The sequence below is a fragment of the Lycium barbarum genome, chromosome 7, assembly GCF_019175385.1.
Source record: "Lycium barbarum isolate Lr01 chromosome 7, ASM1917538v2, whole genome shotgun sequence".
NCBI classification, from domain to species: Eukaryota; Viridiplantae; Streptophyta; class Magnoliopsida; order Solanales; family Solanaceae; genus Lycium; species Lycium barbarum.
This window is the reverse complement of record NC_083343.1, coordinates 109144428-109162844: the sequence shown is the minus strand read 5'-3', so window position 1 is coordinate 109162844 and position 18417 is coordinate 109144428. Positions and strand designations below refer to the sequence as shown.

The following is an 18417-nucleotide window of genomic DNA, read 5'->3' as shown; positions in this document are numbered from 1 at the left end:
CTAAGATTTAAGGTTAACAATATTAACATGAAAACATTTGAGCATGATATTCTATAGATCTGATAAAAATTTATGTGCATTAGATTTCTACACCAAATCAATAGAGCATAGCATTTATTTTCATATAGATTTCTTTTATTTAATCATGATTATTATTTATTCTCACTTACGATAATTAATCATAATAAGTTGATAAAGACATAAAGTATGATATAAACACTTGGTATGCACTGCGGACAAATTTTTACAGTCTAGATCACCCAGATGTTTTGAACATTTGTATACAACTGTCTGATGTCATGCTACGTATGTTTCAATCCCAGACCAAATCACATTAGATACCCCTGTATGAAAATAGCTTTTATGGATATATATATTAATTACAAGGAAAGATCAATTTACATCCCATATGGCCTTTCCTCATTTTCAGAAGTAAGGAAAAACCAACCATAACAAGAAATAAAGTTTATAAAGATGCAGAAACCTAGACATTAAAGGAAGAGGAACTAAAAATTGATCTGAGACCAGTTTTGGAAATTTAAACAGAGACCTTAGTTATTAGTCTTAATACTTAATACCGTACGAAAGATAATCTTGAAAGGTTTACCAATCCCCACAAACATCAAATACATTAATTCAAATCAACTAAAATCATTTCGTACATGATACTACAATATAGTGGCGAATTTAGAGTTGATAAAATAAATTACATATAAACAACAGAATTCACTATTCTAAATCTTTAATCTGACACCAATAACAACGCCTAATGACCCGATAAGAAAGATAATCTTGAAAGGTTTTCCAATCCCCTCAAACATCAAATACATTAATTCAAATAAACTAAAAACATTTCGTACATGATACAACCGAGCGGCGGATTTAAAGTAGACGTAATGCGTCACCTTGTACATATATGAAAGGAAATAAAAATAATTACATATAAACATCATCAGATTCACTGATTCTAAATTCTGAATCTGACTCTAATAACAATTGCATGAGTGCATATTTAAGAGTCATGTTTTGAAGCCAGTTCATCATCATCAATAATAAAATTAATCAAGAAGAGAATCCATTAATCCAAAGTTCCAAATCGTTGTGTTGCGTCTCTTCTGAGAACATAGCAATTTGACTAGAACTTGGAGGAAAAGAATAGCTCCTTTCCTTTTCGTTTTTGTTGTAATTGCTGTCTCCAACTTCATCACCAACAACAGTACTTGTAGTATTTTCCAAAATTTGGTCACGTAAATCAGGTGCATTAAGAAGCTCAGAAAGAAAAGGATCGTCAACATCAAAACCGAACATGAAATTATAGTTATAATTTTCCAGTTCTCCGGACAAATTTGTTAGAGAATATGATCCTGATACTTGTTGTTGTTGTTGCTGCTGCTGCTCGGACAATGATGAAATAGATAACGATGATGATGAGGACGTTACAGTATTAGTTATCACATTTTCCTCTGCCATTGCCTTGTCATTGTTATCATTTTCAGTAGTCTCATAAATTGACTGATCAGTATTTTGTGAACTGATAAAGACTTTAGTGCACTTAATTGCCTTTGTGCGGACGACCAAACACGGGGAGGAGAAAGACGATGATCCTCCGTTTCCAACGTCCGTTTGTAGCAAGTACTGTGAATCATGAGGAACTGTGTGTTCTTGATTATTTTTTTGTTGTTGTGCAATTGGATTCGGCTTGGCTGATTTGGCATGACTAGAGCGAGGGCGCTGACGATTCGAAGATATTCCTTCTTGGAGTTTTTTGCCAATGTTGGTGTTCCAGTAATTCTTGATTTCATTGTCTGTTCGTCCTGGTAGCCTTCCGGCTATCAGAGACCATCTGCACCAGTTATCAAATATCAACATTCATGCATTACATCACACCCAATGAAAAATGCAATGCGTGTTCAGATTTTCCTTATTCACGGTTAGGACATAAAAAATGTGATACTTGAAAACAATTGAAAAAGGCTATTTGATCGTCGAAATGTGTTTGGGCAGGCATTTAACTGAAAAAATAGAAGTTTTGTGAGCGGAAAGAAAACGTTACATAAAAAGCTGGTCAAAACTACTTTTTAAAATTGGAAACTCATCTTCGAAAAATGTTTTTGAAGAATCAGTCCAATATTTACCCACACGTTGTTTTAATTTTTTTTATTTAAATTCATGTCCAGAAGGGCCCTTAGTTAGGAGTCAATCTGTGGATGTAAAATATCCTCACGCATATATTGTTCTCCTGTGACAATTGGTGTGAACTTAGTATAATATCTAACTATATACTAAACAAATGACCGATTGGGTAAATAAAAAAGATTGGATCTTGAGGGAATAATGACCTGTTTCCAAGAAGCTTATGAAGTCTGATAATGAGATCTTCTTCATCTTGAGTTATGTTTCCCCTCTTAATGTCTGGCCTTAGATAATTTAGCCACCTTAGTCTGCAACTCTTTCCACATCTTTTAAGACCTGTTAAATAATTATAAAAATCATTTTGCAACTCAAACAAATAAGTAATAGAGAAGGCAATTAACCAGCTAGCAGAACGGGCGGACCGAGAAGAAATCCCCGAGATGGAAAGAAGCTTGAAAGAGAGAACTAGGAATGAAATGGCAAGATAAAATGAAAAAAAGCCACGAAGGTTGACGATAAGAGCGTAAGACTTATGCGAGAGGTAGAGCCCTTGATCTTTTCAAGAATGTAACTATCCTGAATATTTAGGACCAAATTTAGAACCTTTATAGTGGATTAAAAAGAAAGACTAGACTCTCCCATGCAGCAATCAACTAAACTGGGGCATGTGATACACAAACAAGAGAGCTGATTTCACCGACAAAATGAGCGATTATAATTATGTTCATATCCATGAATTATACACAAATATACAAGAGGCAAATAGATTGAAGCTCACCAGCTTTTTTGGGAAGATTTCTCCATTTCCCTTCACCATGAACTTTGATGTAATCTGTTAGAATTTTATCCTCTATTGGAGTCCATGCCCCTTTGTTTAATCCTTCTTTAGAACAACAAGGCTTTCTACCCATGGCTTCTATACAAGTTAGTATATTATGATCTTTGTGATTTTGTAATCTTAGGGACTTGGCAATTGTCAAGTTTCAATATGCATATACTTATAGTATGGCAATTCAATATCCACACATACACACACACCCCACCCTTAAGGTGGCTGCATTAATTCCACCCCACCCCCTTACTAGGGGAGGAGGGGTAGGCTTTTATTGGAAGAAGTTGTCCCCCCACAATATCATTATCTAATTAAATGAAACACAGATACACAAGTTTGCAAATATTTCTTTAGTTTACTTGTACGATTGGGACCATGTCACCTCTCATATTCCCTTTTCCTGAAAGTTTCTTAGATCTTTTATCTTTTTCTTTTGTAAAAAAGTTTAAAAGAAAAAACCTATTTTACCATAGATTACAGTACTTTTTATGTCTGGCTCAATCAGTCAACTACATCTCAATCTCAAACTAATCGGGATCAGTTATATGAATTAGTGCAGAGTGATAACAAAATGGATATGGGGTCTAACTCAAAAGCTAACTCAAGTGGTAAAGATTGTTCAAGGTAATATAAAGAGATAAATTATCTAAGCCCCAACCGATATGGAACTCAACCAAATGTTCCAAGACAGTGGGGCTTATGCCTAGGTCGCCCCGAGACGTTTTTGCTACAACTTGTCCTGGGACTCACCCCGAAACTCGTCCCAAAAGCGCTTTTTAAAACACTAAATTTCAGCGCCTAAAATAGTCATCATAATTTGATTTAAGTTTATCGTCAACTAATTACAACACTTCAATCTGAAACTAGGAATTCATCGCAGGTTTGATTATTTTTAAACTGATAGTTGATCTACCGCAACCCTTCTCTTTCATTCACACTTAATTAATTGGAACCAATTACATACTTGCAAAACTCACATGAAGTGCTTACATTTTAATTCTAGTTATTAATCCACCAATCATCCGTAACGAGAACTACGTACGTACCATTGATTATTTATGATCCAGCAAATTCAATATTAGCTGTGCAATGTTTGACAATCTGGCAAGTTTGTTGGGATGGTTACGGTAACCTACAATTAATTAATGATGATAAGATCAGAAACTTTAAAACACTAGTCAAATTTTTCGTTAATAGCTAGATCCCACCATTGCTCTTAACTGTCTAATGGTAAAAATAGGAAGAGCATTACGCAATATAATTGTATAGTATTTCGCTTTTCCAAGGTATTACACCTGGAAGAAATTAATCTTAAAAGAGAAATAGTAGTATTATTTTGGAAGAAGTTAAAAGAGAAATACGTTATAGGAGTATTACATTGGGAGAAAATTTAGAATTTGACTTTTACATTCTTTGTGTGAGAAGAAATTTCAATTTAAATCATTATTGTTTCCTTCATGATCTCAGGCAACAGAAAAAACGGAAGGAAAAGTCAATGTTACAAGAAATTTGACAAATGCGACAGATGAAAGGACCCGTAAAAGAAAAATGACAACTAAAAAAGAAGCACTGAAGACATAAAAAACTTCTTTTTTGGTATAATCCTAGTAATTTTTATTCCTTTTCCTAAATTTTAGCCAATATAATCATTTTACGTATAATCAATGGGTAAATTGGTTATATTGTTATTATACACTGAATATAAACCGAGGATGGCTATATTCTATTGCGGCTAAGCGGGTGATATTTTATCGGCTGGCTAAAAAAGTTAAGATCCCTAAAGAAATTGCCTTAATTATTCAATATCTGATATCCGAAGTCCACTAGGCAGGCTAATCCCAATTTTGCGTCGGGTAGGTATACGGGTGAACTGCCCCTATCAAGAAATCCTTCATTCACAGGGCTCGAATTCAAAATCTATAATAAAGGATGGAGAAATTGTCACCATCTTACCACACCCCTTGGTGACAATTGATAAGAATACAAAAATAAATTATTATTTGTAATCAGGGGTGGATCTATATGGAGCCAAGAGGGTTCATCTGAACCCCTTCGTCAGAAAAATACACTGTGTATATAGAATCAATTTTTATTTTATTCGTATATATTAAATGATGAGCCCCCTCGATACAAACCAATAGCTTACCTTAGTGGCAAAGGGGTTTAAAACACCCATGATTTTCTCTTACTAACAACACTTTCTTTGATTGTTTGAATCCCTTAGCAAAATTTTTACCTTCGCCACTGCTTATAATTATTGCAGTAGTAATTCGTAATCCACATGGAGCCTCTGAAATTGTGGGTCCGTTTGGAACGCCACTTGCAATTCAATTTAGTTGATCATTATAATAGTAATTACAAATCATAGCATAATTATAGGGTAATTACAAATGTAATATTTGATTGCACAAATATAGTTAATAAATTATAAAATAAAATTTAATTATAAAACTAAATGTTAATTTTTCAACAAATATATGTCTATAAGAAATTGGGAGAACTAAATTTGATCTATCACTAAGCATTCAAGATACATATTATTTTTTGGAAATATAGTATTAAATAATTATAAATTTGTCACTAATATTATAAACAATGATTGATACTCCCTCCGTTTCAATTTATGTGAACCCATTTGACTGAACACGGAGTTTAAGAAAGTAGAGAAGACTTTTAAACTTGTGGTGTTAAATGAGTCACATATACTTTGTGTGACTATAAATCATTGCATAAAGGTAAATTGTTTCCAAATATAAAAATAGGTCATTCTTTTTGGCTCGAACTAATAAGGAAATATATTCACATAAATTGAAACAGAGGGAGTATAAAGTTTCAAATAAATAATATTTTAATTAAATTAGTTAATAAAAATCTAACTAAGCACATATTTTGTAAGAACATCATGGACTAGATGACAAAAAAATAAATATCTACAATCATAGTTTAATAACATTGTTCCAATATTAATAAGAAGCAATTTATCAATTCTAACACCACTCAGTACAAGCCAGGTTTATTTATAACCTCATTCAACTACAAAATTCAACTTTAATGACATCACTCATTATAAGTCAAGTTTGTAGATGGCTCATTCTTTCTAATATTATGAGGTGTAATTTCAAAAAAAAAATTAGAATAATACACAGCTAAATGAAATGAAGAAAATAAAGAAACAAATATGAGAAATTAGCACATGAAGTAAAGGTTGACAAATGAAAAGTAACGAAATGAATGATATATGATCTAAAAATAATTATAAAACTTAAAATAAAGAATTTTTTTAAAAGCAAATATAAAAAATTAAAGAAAAAAGAATATAATAAAAAATAAAATTAAAAGTAAAAAAAAAAAGAAATTAAAAAATAACCTTTTAATTACACAGTGTAATTGCTAACAATTCTTAATCCCCTTGAGAATTGAAGAGAGTAATTACTCTCCCTCAATTACACCCAGTTACATGCTGACAACGTAATTATTTAGTCAGACAAACATGTCAAAAATGCATAATTGAACTCAATTACACCTAAGTGCAATTACAAGGTGGCTTTCCAAATAGGCCCTAATAGATAATTGCTATAGGAGTTTGAAGACGCACCAGTTTAATTTTCGGTGCCTTTTTGCGCGGTAAGTCATATCTCTTATTAGCAAATTTAGTTGATATCGAATGGATTATAAAAATCCAACCACTCTTTTTGCGTATCTATGTGCCACTATAAAATTTAAGGCTTCACATAGGAGTATATTGTGGTTTTAGATTTGTTAACATGCTCGGGTTGGGATCCGGAGGTGTTTTGATCTACTGGAACCTCATTGAAATTGCAGATTTTCTGGTACTGGTGCCTTCTTCGTGGTCCCAAGGGCACTGGTCGCGAATGAGAAACACAAGGGCGATGTGCATCGCAAAGCGAGCTATGAAAGTGTACCGCGAAGGACAAGCCAGATCAACCCTGGTCAATCCTTATTCGAGATCTTGTAGGTATGACAACGAGATCTTCGTCAACTGAGGATGGGTCTCATGAACACGATGAAGGATTTGGAGTCTATAAAAGCTACGTTCAAAACTCCAAGAGTATTTTTAAGGCAAAAATTTGAGATTTGGGAGTACGCTCTCAGTATGGATCAAGATATGGTGGAGATTTAACCCCAAATTCTAGGTAGTGATTCCTCACGTCGATCTAGTGTTTATGCGTTATCTTCATTGAATTAGAACATGGAATCATGCAATTCAAGAGACTAAAATTGAAAAGTTTAGATGTAAACTTAGAATTAGAAAACCGTCGATTTGATTTGACAGTTAATATCAAAATTCAATTTGATTATTGAGATGGACTCCGTAGCTTATAGGATGCCCATGCAATTAATTTTGAATTTCGAATCATTAAGTCAAGGGGGAGGTTTGAGTTGACCAAGAGTTGACCTTGACCTTAGGCGTCCTAAAATTGAGGGATTGATTTTCGAAAATTAATTTGAACCCGTTAAAAATAATTTTGAATAGGTGAAGCTGTCGGAGGTCGTTTAAGGGGATTGCGGTGTCTCAAGTATAAGATTTGGCTACCGAATTTCAAGCAAGTCAGACTTTAACTCTTAATGTGCTTGCTTTCCTTAAAAGCATGTTATACATATTGTTTGTATGAATTAAATCATCTAATTGGTGTGAGTGGGCAATCATGAATTATGAATTATATGTTTCCATATAATTTGATACTTCCAACAAATTCAGTGATAAATGAAAATATTGCGTAGCTATTTATGCATCAAATTATTAGTGGGTTAAGCTTGAGTGGCATCTCATCATTACTCCATATTCGAATTTTGGGTATACAGTAGCATTTGGCAGGGGAGCTTTATCCCTCAAAGTAAAATTGTGAAAATTATGCTTTATCTCTATTTCTAAAAATATTTATGTCACTTAGTTCATTCATTGTGTATAAACACCTAATTTAGCCCATAATTGTATATAAACACTATTTATACACTTTTATACAAATAATGTTGTATAATATTATATATTGTCTATGTGGCATAAATATTTTCAAAAGTTGTATATTTTTATAAATATTCCATTTTCTTTGTACGAATTTAAATTAATCAGATCTAGGATAAAAAGGAAAAATAAAGACTAAAAATTCTCCTATCAATTTTCCTCATATCAAATGCGCTCATTCACAATGTAAAGTTACGAAGCAATATATTGGGTTAAGGATAAAAAACACACCTTTAAGTATTTTTTTTTTCCAGTTTTCTATCTAAACTATCAAGTGTGAGATACCTAAACTACTACAAACTAGTTAACAAAACATACCTCAAGTCCTCAACTATCAGTTGTTCACTTTTCTAATAATTAATTTGCAAAACACACCTTATTAAAATTGAACACCCATATTTGAGTGAGTTGTTGACCATTATCTCCAATATATTTGAAACCCATTTCCAATACCAAGAGAAGTAATAAACGACGAGAGACACGACCATAATGTTCCACTATTTTAAGGTAATCCTCTCCTCCTTAAACTTTTCATAACAAAAATTTAGCCAAATTTTTATTCTCTAATTTCATTGATTTCTGCCTTCTTTCCACATGGGTAATCATCTTATTTATTTTTTTTTTTTTGAATTAAATTTTGAAATCTATCGTGTCTTGTTGTTTCCCGAGTATTAAAGTTAGGTTTTTCTTGTTGGAATTGGATAAGGGCTTCAAATAGGTATATATGAAGGTTTATTCTATTCCATCCATTGCTCTAAATTGAATTTGATTTTCCAATTTTATCGACTTTTACTAGTCATTTCCATTGTTATTGAATGTGAGGAGCATATATTAAGGCTGAGGGGAAGGAAGAAATAATTAGAATAAAAAAATTGTTTTAACTTAACCTTTTTTAGATAAGATGGTCTATAATTCAATGGGTTCTTGGGTTGCTTTGCATTTATCACCCAGAAATTAGAAAATAATGATGAAAATAATAGATGGTGAACTTAAGAATTTTGCTTTTCAAGTGCTACAGATGCTAACGAATTTTGGTGGCAAAGTGGTGTGTACGCTAAAAATGGTGGTGAAGCCGGGTATGAGTTTTTTAATTGGATACCGGGTTATGGGTTGGGTTTTAATTAATTAACGGATATGTTTAAAATAGGAAACAAAAGGATGATGACACGTGTCCCTTCGTTAAATTGAGTTTTGGACCGAAAGTTGTTGGGTCCATCCCCTTATTTTGAGGAAGAAAACATCTTCCTTGTCTTTGGAAAATTGTCAAGTGCTTGTTTGAGTCACTAATGACATCAATAGGTTCATCTCATACCTATAAATAGGGAAACTTTCGCATTTGCTAGACACATCAAAAATTGAAGAAGACAACACATCCCATAGAGAGAAAAAATCTAAGAGAAATACTCTTAGTGAAAGGTTTAAGTAAGTGAAGTCTTTGAGAGAATTTTTTAGTAAAATTCTTGAGTGTAATTGGGATTGGGGTTGTGAGGTTGAGTGTTGTAAACACTTGTAATATTTCTTCTTTAATAAGATCTGCAGCAACGTGGACGTAGCTCTCACATTGAGGGTGAACCACTATAAATCTGTGTGTGCTATTTATTCTTCGCTTACATCACGGCGTAAGTAGGTTCTGTCTAAGGAGGTTGGTATTTAAGTGGTCCAGCTGTGACCCTCCAATCTTTTCTGGGAACCTGCTTACAAAGGTCGGATTTGGGATTCAAAATTCTAACAAAAGTATAACCGGGGGGGGGGGGGGGGGGGGGTATATTTGGACCAAAAGTATAACGGGAGGTATATTTAAACCATTTCTGATAGTACAGGGGTATATTTGACCCTTTTCCGTAGTTTAAAAATATCTAATACTTGTTTCTAGTTGAGTCCCTGGGAATAGAAAAAATCTTGTTGGGAGTGCGACCTCTAGATATGGGGTGCTCCAATGCGGGTATCAGACACTGGGTGGGAAACAGAATAAAAATCTAATACTTCATACTTGGATGATCTTCTAAACACTGAATTTCTTGGAACATGCGCCTAATTGCGTGCGATATAATAGTGTTTGACATGAAATGGACCTAATTAAAAATGAATAGAGAATTCATATAGCTGACTCAACTAATTTAGTATTGAAGTTTGCTTGACTGGTAACTGTGATATCCTTTTGATACATTATCCGTCACGCGATAAGTTTTGTTGCATTCATCTTTTATGTTTTTGATTAAATGAAACTTATGCATTTTGGCTTAAAATTTTGATTTTTGGTCTAAGGTTACTTTATGTTTCTATTTGCTGTATCTAAGAGTTGTTTCTGATTTTATTCAGTGGTAATTGAAATGGAAGATGATATATTCTCGAGCCCTGGTGGAGTTCAAGTTGACCGTAAAGTAGTTCAGACATTGCAGAAGAACTTTGTGCAAGTACAGAACATCTTGGATCAAAACAAGTTGTTAATCAATGAGATCAACCAGAACCACGAGTCGACAATCCCAGATAACTTGACTCGAAATGTGGGTCTAATTAGAGAGCTAAATAACAATATTAGAAAAGTAGTTGATCTCTATGCTGATCTCTCCAGTTCCGTGGCAATATCCGTGGAGGCTTTCTCTGAGGGTGAATCGACTAATGCTAATCAATCAGATCGAAGAGATGGTCAGAAGAGAATTCGGTCCAGCTGATTGTTCTCAGTAAATTGGCTCTCTCTTTAAATAGGTTTGAGTAGAACAGGATGGATACAGAGGATTCACATAGCTGATCCTATTGTTTCTCAATGTTGATGAAAAATCCTTTGACCTTTTGTATCAGTTCTAGGCTTATGGCCATAACAATTTGAAATAAATACTTTTTGGTCAAGTGTTCCTTTGTTGACCTTTTATCTGCTTCTACAACTGGACTCAATTTCATTGTTGGTGAGTTGCAGTTTTTTTCTTGTATATTTATTACAGTAGAGTTTCTTGTTCTGTTTTTTTCATTTTCCTGCATTTGGATGTTTGAGTAGGAGTGAAGAAAATAGACATTGAGCCCTCAATCCAATTGCCAAAACCGTATAAAGAAACGACAACCAATGTGAGATTCTTATATGGCTAGGTGGGGTCACAGCAGGCACTTACAGCCTTAAGGGCTTCGCAAGAAATCAGCTTGGGCCTCAAGGATAATCATAATATTGTATTTCAGTTGAATCTGTTTCTTAACCTTTACTTGATGGGATGATAAATTATGTATAGTTTCTTGTTTTAGTTCTAACATCATGTCATGAAACCAGCATCCCTCCCAGTTTTACTTGGAAAAGAAGAGCATACTGTATATGCTTTTGTTCTTTGTTATTGTCTTTGGAGATCATCATTGTTTTTTTTTTTTTTTTTTTTTTGAGAACGGAAATCATCATTGTATCATGAATTTGTTTCTCTTTTTCTATATAGGAGCGTTTCAGCTGCCATATTTGTACTTTCCTAGTATCTTTTACTTCTCTTTTTTATTGTTCCCTGTTGCTTCATGGGCTGTGTCTATCATGCTCTTTGCTGCCGTTTAATTTTTTTCTTTGTAGCCTGATTTGATAATGCGTCATCGTGCCGAGAGTCAATCGGAAACAACTTCTCCTACCTTCCCAGACCCCACTTGTGCATTACACTAGGTATGTTGTTGTTCAGTTGCCACTTTGTTATTTCCCATGTTGTCTGAACTCGTCGAAACCCCCAAGGGTATGCTTAGTATATACTCCTGCCGTGCCTTTTCTTGAATCACTATATAGACTGTTCTCCTGTATTTTGCATTTCACCGCCTACCATGACCATTTCTTCTTTTAAAGTTCTGAACGACTGGTCTTTTGATGCCCCTTTTAGCATAATTAAAAGGGCAGCCCAGTGCACTAAGCTCCTGCTATGCACGGAGCCCGGGGAAGGGCCGGACCATAAGGGTCTATTGTACGCAGTCTTACCTTGCATTTCTGCAAGAGGCTGTTTCCACGGCTCGAACCCGTGACCTCCTGGTCACATGGCAGCAACTTTACCAGTTACGCCAAGGCTTCCCTTTCCTTTTAGCATAATCACATATATACATATAGAAATAAGCAATTCGCTTGAAATTTTTTGGCTTAATTATATGATGATGAAGTTCTCTCACACACTGTTGATGTGTACATTTTAGTGTAATCGAGAAAAAAGAATGTACCAATTTTGGATAGAAAGAAATTACAGTTCTGATTTCTCTATCAAGGCTGCAAAGCACTCTTTCCAATCCATGACCTTGTCCTCACCATTGACCACCTGTTATTTGACATAAAGATGTTAGCTATTCAACAGCATGACCAAAAAGGGAAAAAAAAAGGATTGACAACAATATAGGTCAGACATATCAGATATCACTCCGGGAAAATGTTCCATTGTGGTGAAGATCGCCTCCCTGAGCATCACAGAGGATACTTTGAGATTTGAGAATAAAAAGCTGTCAACATTGCCTATTTTTTCCAATAGACGTGATATAAGAAAAGCTTTGACTTCTACTATGAAAACCTCCAAATGTGCACACTGTGGATTAACTAGTTATTCTTCCAACAGAAGCGATCAACAATTGATGCTTTCTTTCAGCAACATTAGCATCAGCTGATATCAGTCCAGAAGACCTTTAACATAACATTCATCACATGTAGGAAAACTCCTTTGTAGCTTTTGGGTTTATATAATGTTTTTTTTTGGGTAGGGTGGGGGGTGTATGTCAAACATAGAGAGTTCTTTAGTTTTTCATTTTTGAAATACGCTAAACTCCACACCGCTAACTCTTCTTCCCCAGGGTTCAATAGCGGATCTTTTTCCACTTTACCCCCGAACATCATGGTTGGAGGCGGAGTATCCTTTCTAGAAAGCCAACACTTTCTTGCCATCAAGAATAGGGATAAGTCACCAACCTACCTAAAATCTTCAAATGTGGGTAGCTCTAGAATCTTAAAACATTAAAGGCCAATCGAGGAACAGACCTCAAATATCAGTCCTTTCTGTGGCACCGTGTCAAGGGCCTCTACACAGATGAAAGCAGCGTCCTCCTTGCTCAGCTTTCCTTGTGATGCACAGCCCTGGCATGAAAGATCATAGAACCAGTTGATTTTTAAATTACCTTTCTTGAGAATGATTTTTAAGTGAATGAAAATAGCTTAGAAACATAGGAAACCATTCACTGAAAACTCAACATATTCTGTCATAAACTTCATGCAAGGAATTCCTGGTCCCTTTTGTATAAGGATTCCGTCATTCTATTCTTATTTGCTCTAATGCCAGAACCGGAGACACTTCAAATGTTAAGTTTCTCCTATTAATGGTTTGAAATTTGGAATGATGGTAACTGGAAACTATGGATAATTCGGAGTCATCGACAAAACAATAGCTATTAGACCATCATTTGTATATCAAGTCATTAGGTCCTTCATGGGCACATTACTTCATGTTTGAAGGAAACTGTAAAAACTAAACTCGAGAGAATAACTACTGTGTTGAGTAGCAAAAGTAAGGAATTTGCTAAACATGAACAATGAAAACTGTTATATGGTATTCTGTCAGTGTGTGAATAATTTGGATTTATTTTGCACAAAAAGAACAGCATATAGTTCATTTGCTGGTGTCTTCAACCTTGGGAAAAATAGTCATATTAGTTGATGCTTGTTCAGATACAGAAAACCTTTCCAAATTGGCAAGTGAGAAAAGAACAGTAAATCAGATGGTGATTTCGACACCATCTACCTAATAAAGAAGCTACACATACAAGTATTACCTCTTTAAAGTTGAAACCTTGATTTCCACCCGGAGCATTTACCAATGAGCCAGTTCTGATAATGGTGTAAGGGATTCCCGAAGCCATAACCAGTGACTCATCTTGTTCTGCCAGTTTTCTTGCATTGGCAGTAACAATTGCTTGAACCCCACTAGAACCTCTATAAACAGACAGCTGCAATGTCATCATATCATAAAATCAAAACATAGACCATTCGAAATTTGCCATTGCCTAGAAATGTATAAGAGAGGACTACCTGAGATAATAGGATCACATGTTGTAAACCTTTCCAACTCTCTATATTTGATATAAAACCTTCCTACAAATGCAGCTTAGGCATAAGCGAGCTTATAAACTAACATACGTGCATATAGAAAGAAAGAAAGTAGCTAAATAAGTTAAGAAGAAGAAGGCATAACAAAAATTAAATAAATCCAAACAGAAGTATGTGCTAGGAAATAATACAGGTGTATTATAGTCTATAGATTCACATGCAGATTTTAATACTACTCATCTACGTTTCTATTTTGGTGGGGATCATAGTAAAAAATGATAGAGGGGATGATAAGAAAGACATACAGTTGGGCATATCACTGCACGAACACCACTTAGAGCCTTCTTTAGCAATGACCTGTCCCTTGCATCACCTGCTATTGGCTTCATAGCAGCTTAGGAACATTAAGTATTAAAATACTACCAAGTCTATGATACTAAAAAAATGTATAAAAATGCCACCAACCTCAACATAAGTACCAAAAGCTTCCATTGCAGCCCGCTTATCTTTTACCAGAGCTTTGATCCGAGTTCGTTTGATTATCAAAGACAATATAACCATCTGTCCAAGATCATGTATAGGTGAAGTTGGCATTGGATGAGACTGAATAGAGATTGAGCTATATATTGAATCATTGAGGTGATTGTTAAAGAAAACTGAGCTATGACTAAATCACTCCGGTGGAACTTAGGTGACACAAGATGAGTTATGTCCACATTTTGCACATGGGCATATTGTAAACACAGATACTTATAAAGATTCTAGTGAAAGGTATCTAATGCTACCGTATACGAACCTGACCAATCTCATTATCTCCATCCGTAACTAAAACTGCATCCCTGACTTCATCTTCTTCTGCTTTTTGGGAGAAAACAGAAAGAAAATAAAAAAATACACATTTATGATATGATATTTTAGAGCAGGAATCACGTGGAATGTATTACAAAGCGCAGCTACCAGAAGACTCAGTTTCTTCTGAAAGGGATCCATCTTTTGGGAGGAGTTCAGTTGCCCCATACCATTTCCGTAACTTTGGACCGCCTGAAATCAATGGCATGCATGGAGGAGAAAGTCAATGATAAAGGAAATCTTGTTTGGTCAGCATACTTTGTGATGCATTATAATACATATCACATAATTTTAGCGGGAAGGATTTGCATCATAAGCATTTAAAGTCTCTTTGGTTTTAGAGTCCTTTTCCTGTTTGTCCTTTCTTTTAAAATGATGTGTTCTCATCATTTCAGGGCTAACAAGTTAAAGATTTTATCGCGCTCCCAGTTCGAAGATTTTCCTGGAAGTTTCAACCTTTTTGACTATGACAAGGTCGCGACTATAAACAGACTCCCATAGGACTATGGCGGGGCGGTACGCTCTGCTCTCTCGCGACCCCTATTCTAATCAAAAGACTAAAGGCCCCTATCTTCCAAACTACGATCGAGAGTTTTGCCTTTTGAAGCGCCAGTCGTGTAGGGCGACAGGACCAGGCCGAGACTGAAATGATGAATGTTTATGATACTGATGATATTTACAGTTTGAAGCAAAAACGATTATATGAAACTACAAGTTACCATCATCAGCCAGTACAGATTTGAAATGGGGAGGTCATAAATTTACATCAAGAAAAGAATGCAGATACTCATCAGGAGCTTAAACACAACACCAGCTGAACACAGCATGACAATGCAAGGAGCCTTGCACCAACAATTTTGCAGTGAACCAACTATTTTGCAGTGCACCAAATATGCTGGTACACTGAGTCCTGGAAAGAAAAATTAAATTTTCACTATTAATATATCTGGAAAAATGAGAGCTATATAGATAATAAAGAGGGGATTTTTGCACAGGCTGCCCTATGCCCTAAGACCGATCTTCAAAGTTCAACCAGAGCAATTCCTGTTTGTTACCCATATTTCTCACGTAAGGCAGCTATACAACTATGTTGCAACTAGAGGCAGATCAGGATTTAAACGGAGTAGGTGCACCTCTCCATAGAACTTTTCTTTAGATCTATTAAATACTGAAGTGGATGCATGTGCATTACGGCTCACACCCGCTTATATGTTGGACCCACATTTGAGCTCAACTTTGTTAAGAAATTGGATCTTGAATCTACTCAATCTAAAAGGTTAGCTCATGAAGTAAGGATTGGTCTTGTCCGCTCTCTCAACCAATATGGGACACTTTATCACCCCCACCCCCACCCCCACCCCCGCGTGAAAAGCTGAAGTTTGAATATCTAGAGCGTGAAATTAATATAGAGGGGTCTTGCGCCTAACTTAATCCCAATAGCAAGCTTATGAGATGCGGATTGTCCGAGATCCTATAAGAACATAATAAACCATTTCCTCAACCCCAATGTAGGACGCTTAACACCCTCTCTGCACAACAATGACTGGATATCTGAATCCAAGTATTACGTAAACCAAGAACATGAATGCGTCTTAGCTCTGCTACCGTGTTAACAAGATGGACCTTGGTCCTGATTCATTCACAAAAGCTAGATCATGAGGTAGCTTAACATAACGGTCCAGTTTCTCAAACAGCGGGACACCTCAACATGTTTGAATTTCTTACTCCAGTTTAACATTAATTGCTATACTATATTATCTATCAGCCAACTATTACCTCTTATATGAACGGTAGGGGTGGACAAAGTAAACCGACAAACCGCACCAAACCGCTAAATCGAGTCAAACCGAGAAAAAAACCCGACTAGTGGTTTGGTTTGACTTGGTTTGGTGTTGAAAAAAAAAACCCGACCATAATTGGTTTGGTTTGGTTTTAACTAAAATAAGTCAAACCGAACCAAACCAACCCGACATTACTTGTATTCAATTTTTAAATTATTTTATACATAAAAATATTTATTTGTAATGTAATTTATAAATATTTCTTAAATTTTTTCGTAGTTTTTTATCTATTATCATATTATTCAAGCTTGAACTTAGAATTTTGAATGTCAATAAGTTTTATATCCTATGGATGTTAGTAACTCAAATAAAGTCCAAGCCAAAACCAACTCAACACTAATGCTAACAAAAGAAATTCAGTTTACCACTAGGAATGACAATAATGTTGGATATCTATTCTTTAGTTTTGCATAATTGATTTAGAGAGTGAAAATACATAACTTAAGTTTTTTTTTCTTTGTCATGTAATTAATACTTATTTAGCCGTACTTATTTTAGCATGACTTAGTATTTTTAGATTATGGTCATTTTCTTTATGGCTTGTTAATTAAGCAATATTTATTTTAACCGATTTTATTAGCTTTTGTTGAATATTTTAATATAACGTCATCACTCTTCTCACATTTTGTGTTATTTTCTTAAGAAACACCTTAATTATATAGTTGTATCTTACTAGGACTAAAGAAATATTTGAAGTAAAAGTTATATCTTTTGTATCAAGACTATTCCGAAAAAAAACCCAAAAAACCCGAGAAAACCGAATAACCCGAGAAAACCCGAGGTTGAAAAACCCGAATTTTATTGGTTTGGTTTGGTGTATAAATTTAAAAATCCGACGCAATTGGTTTGGTTTGGTGTTTAAAAAATTCGAACCAACCCGGTCCATGTACACCCCTAATGAACGGTATGACTAGATCTTAATATAACAATAGTCCTAGCAGTATTTTCTGACATCTTAAAAGCTATCTTTTCTTTCATTTTTTCTTGTGCGCGCTCATCTAAGATAACAGAAAGAATGCAACTTTAAGATATATTTGCGGTACTCAATTAACTGCAAGCAAGTATAGCTCAGCAACGACTTCTAATTGAGAATTGAGTGGGTCCAATACTGATTTGTCTTAAGAAATACATTGAATATGTACAAATTATAAATTCAGAACCTACAAACTTTAAACGACTAGACTCCTGAACCCATAGACTTCAAATACTGGCTTCGCCTCTGACTCCATTTTACCCCACCCCACATAAAAGAATTGAAAAAAAAAAGTTTCAGCTTTCGAATTTATGAATTCGATCAAGTAAAAGCTGCTAGTTCAAAATGGAAGAAAATGGATACTGAATATTTATCAAGCAGATCAAGTCCAACTAGTTTAGAATTGAGGCAAACCAGTAAATACCTGTTTCTATACAAAGCTGCTAGGTGAAAGAACAATGTTCAATTAACAAATGGGAAAAGTACAGAATGCAAAACAAACCTTCAATATAATCAAGAATTTGGTCCATGAAACCTATTTTTTTCTTGGAAGAAAAGCAAGTGAGAGAACGCTTATCTCTATCTGAGAAAAAGAAAGATGGATTGTTTCTGTTCCAATTTGTGCAGCATTGTGGACATGGAAAGAGGAATTGAGAAGGTCTATGCACAGAAAGAGATAAAGCTGAACTAGCCATACACTCCAAAACGGTTGGTTTCTGTTATTCTTACCTCTTTTCTTATAAACTTAAATTATAGTAAGTGATTTTCTGGTAAAAATGG

At 34.7% G+C, this 18417-nt stretch overlaps 3 protein-coding genes across 5 annotated transcripts; 1 reads left to right on the top strand and 2 right to left on the bottom strand.

Moving 5' to 3' along the window:
- Positions 1 to 917: 917 nt before the first annotated feature.
- Positions 918 to 3235, bottom strand: LOC132603745 (transcription factor MYB1-like). Its single transcript, XM_060316942.1, has 3 exons — positions 2912 to 3235; positions 2340 to 2469; positions 918 to 1843 (listed from the first exon to the last, which is right to left on the bottom strand). Exons 1-3 carry the CDS (start codon positions 3042 to 3044, stop codon positions 1063 to 1065), a joined length of 1044 nt encoding a protein of 347 aa, XP_060172925.1. The 5' UTR covers positions 3045 to 3235; the 3' UTR covers positions 918 to 1062.
- A 5069-nt stretch (positions 3236 to 8304) lies between these two features.
- LOC132603744 (protein ELF4-LIKE 4-like) lies at positions 8305 to 10802 on the top strand. 2 transcript variants are annotated; one of them, XM_060316941.1, is made up of 2 exons: positions 8305 to 8456; positions 10269 to 10802. In XM_060316941.1, exon 2 carries the CDS (start codon positions 10280 to 10282, stop codon positions 10619 to 10621), a length of 342 nt encoding a protein of 113 aa, XP_060172924.1. In that variant the 5' UTR covers positions 8305 to 8456; positions 10269 to 10279; the 3' UTR covers positions 10622 to 10802. The 2 variants fall into 2 exon arrangements, with proteins under 2 accessions (XP_060172924.1, XP_060172923.1); XM_060316940.1 differs by having other exon boundaries at positions 8407 to 8547.
- A 1211-nt stretch (positions 10803 to 12013) lies between these two features.
- LOC132603743 (uncharacterized) lies at positions 12014 to 18356 on the bottom strand. Of its 2 annotated transcripts, none has more exons than XM_060316938.1 (9): positions 18140 to 18356; positions 14932 to 15015; positions 14771 to 14832; positions 14440 to 14535; positions 14280 to 14357; positions 13957 to 14019; positions 13701 to 13874; positions 12913 to 13008; positions 12014 to 12205 (listed from the first exon to the last, which is right to left on the bottom strand). In XM_060316938.1, the coding sequence occupies exons 1-9, from the start codon at positions 18330 to 18332 to the stop codon at positions 12131 to 12133; spliced, it is 921 nt and encodes a 306-aa protein (XP_060172921.1). In that variant the 5' UTR covers positions 18333 to 18356; the 3' UTR covers positions 12014 to 12130. The 2 variants fall into 2 exon arrangements, with proteins under 2 accessions (XP_060172921.1, XP_060172922.1); XM_060316939.1 differs by having other exon boundaries at positions 14771 to 14829.
- Positions 18357 to 18417: the final 61 nt, after the last annotated feature.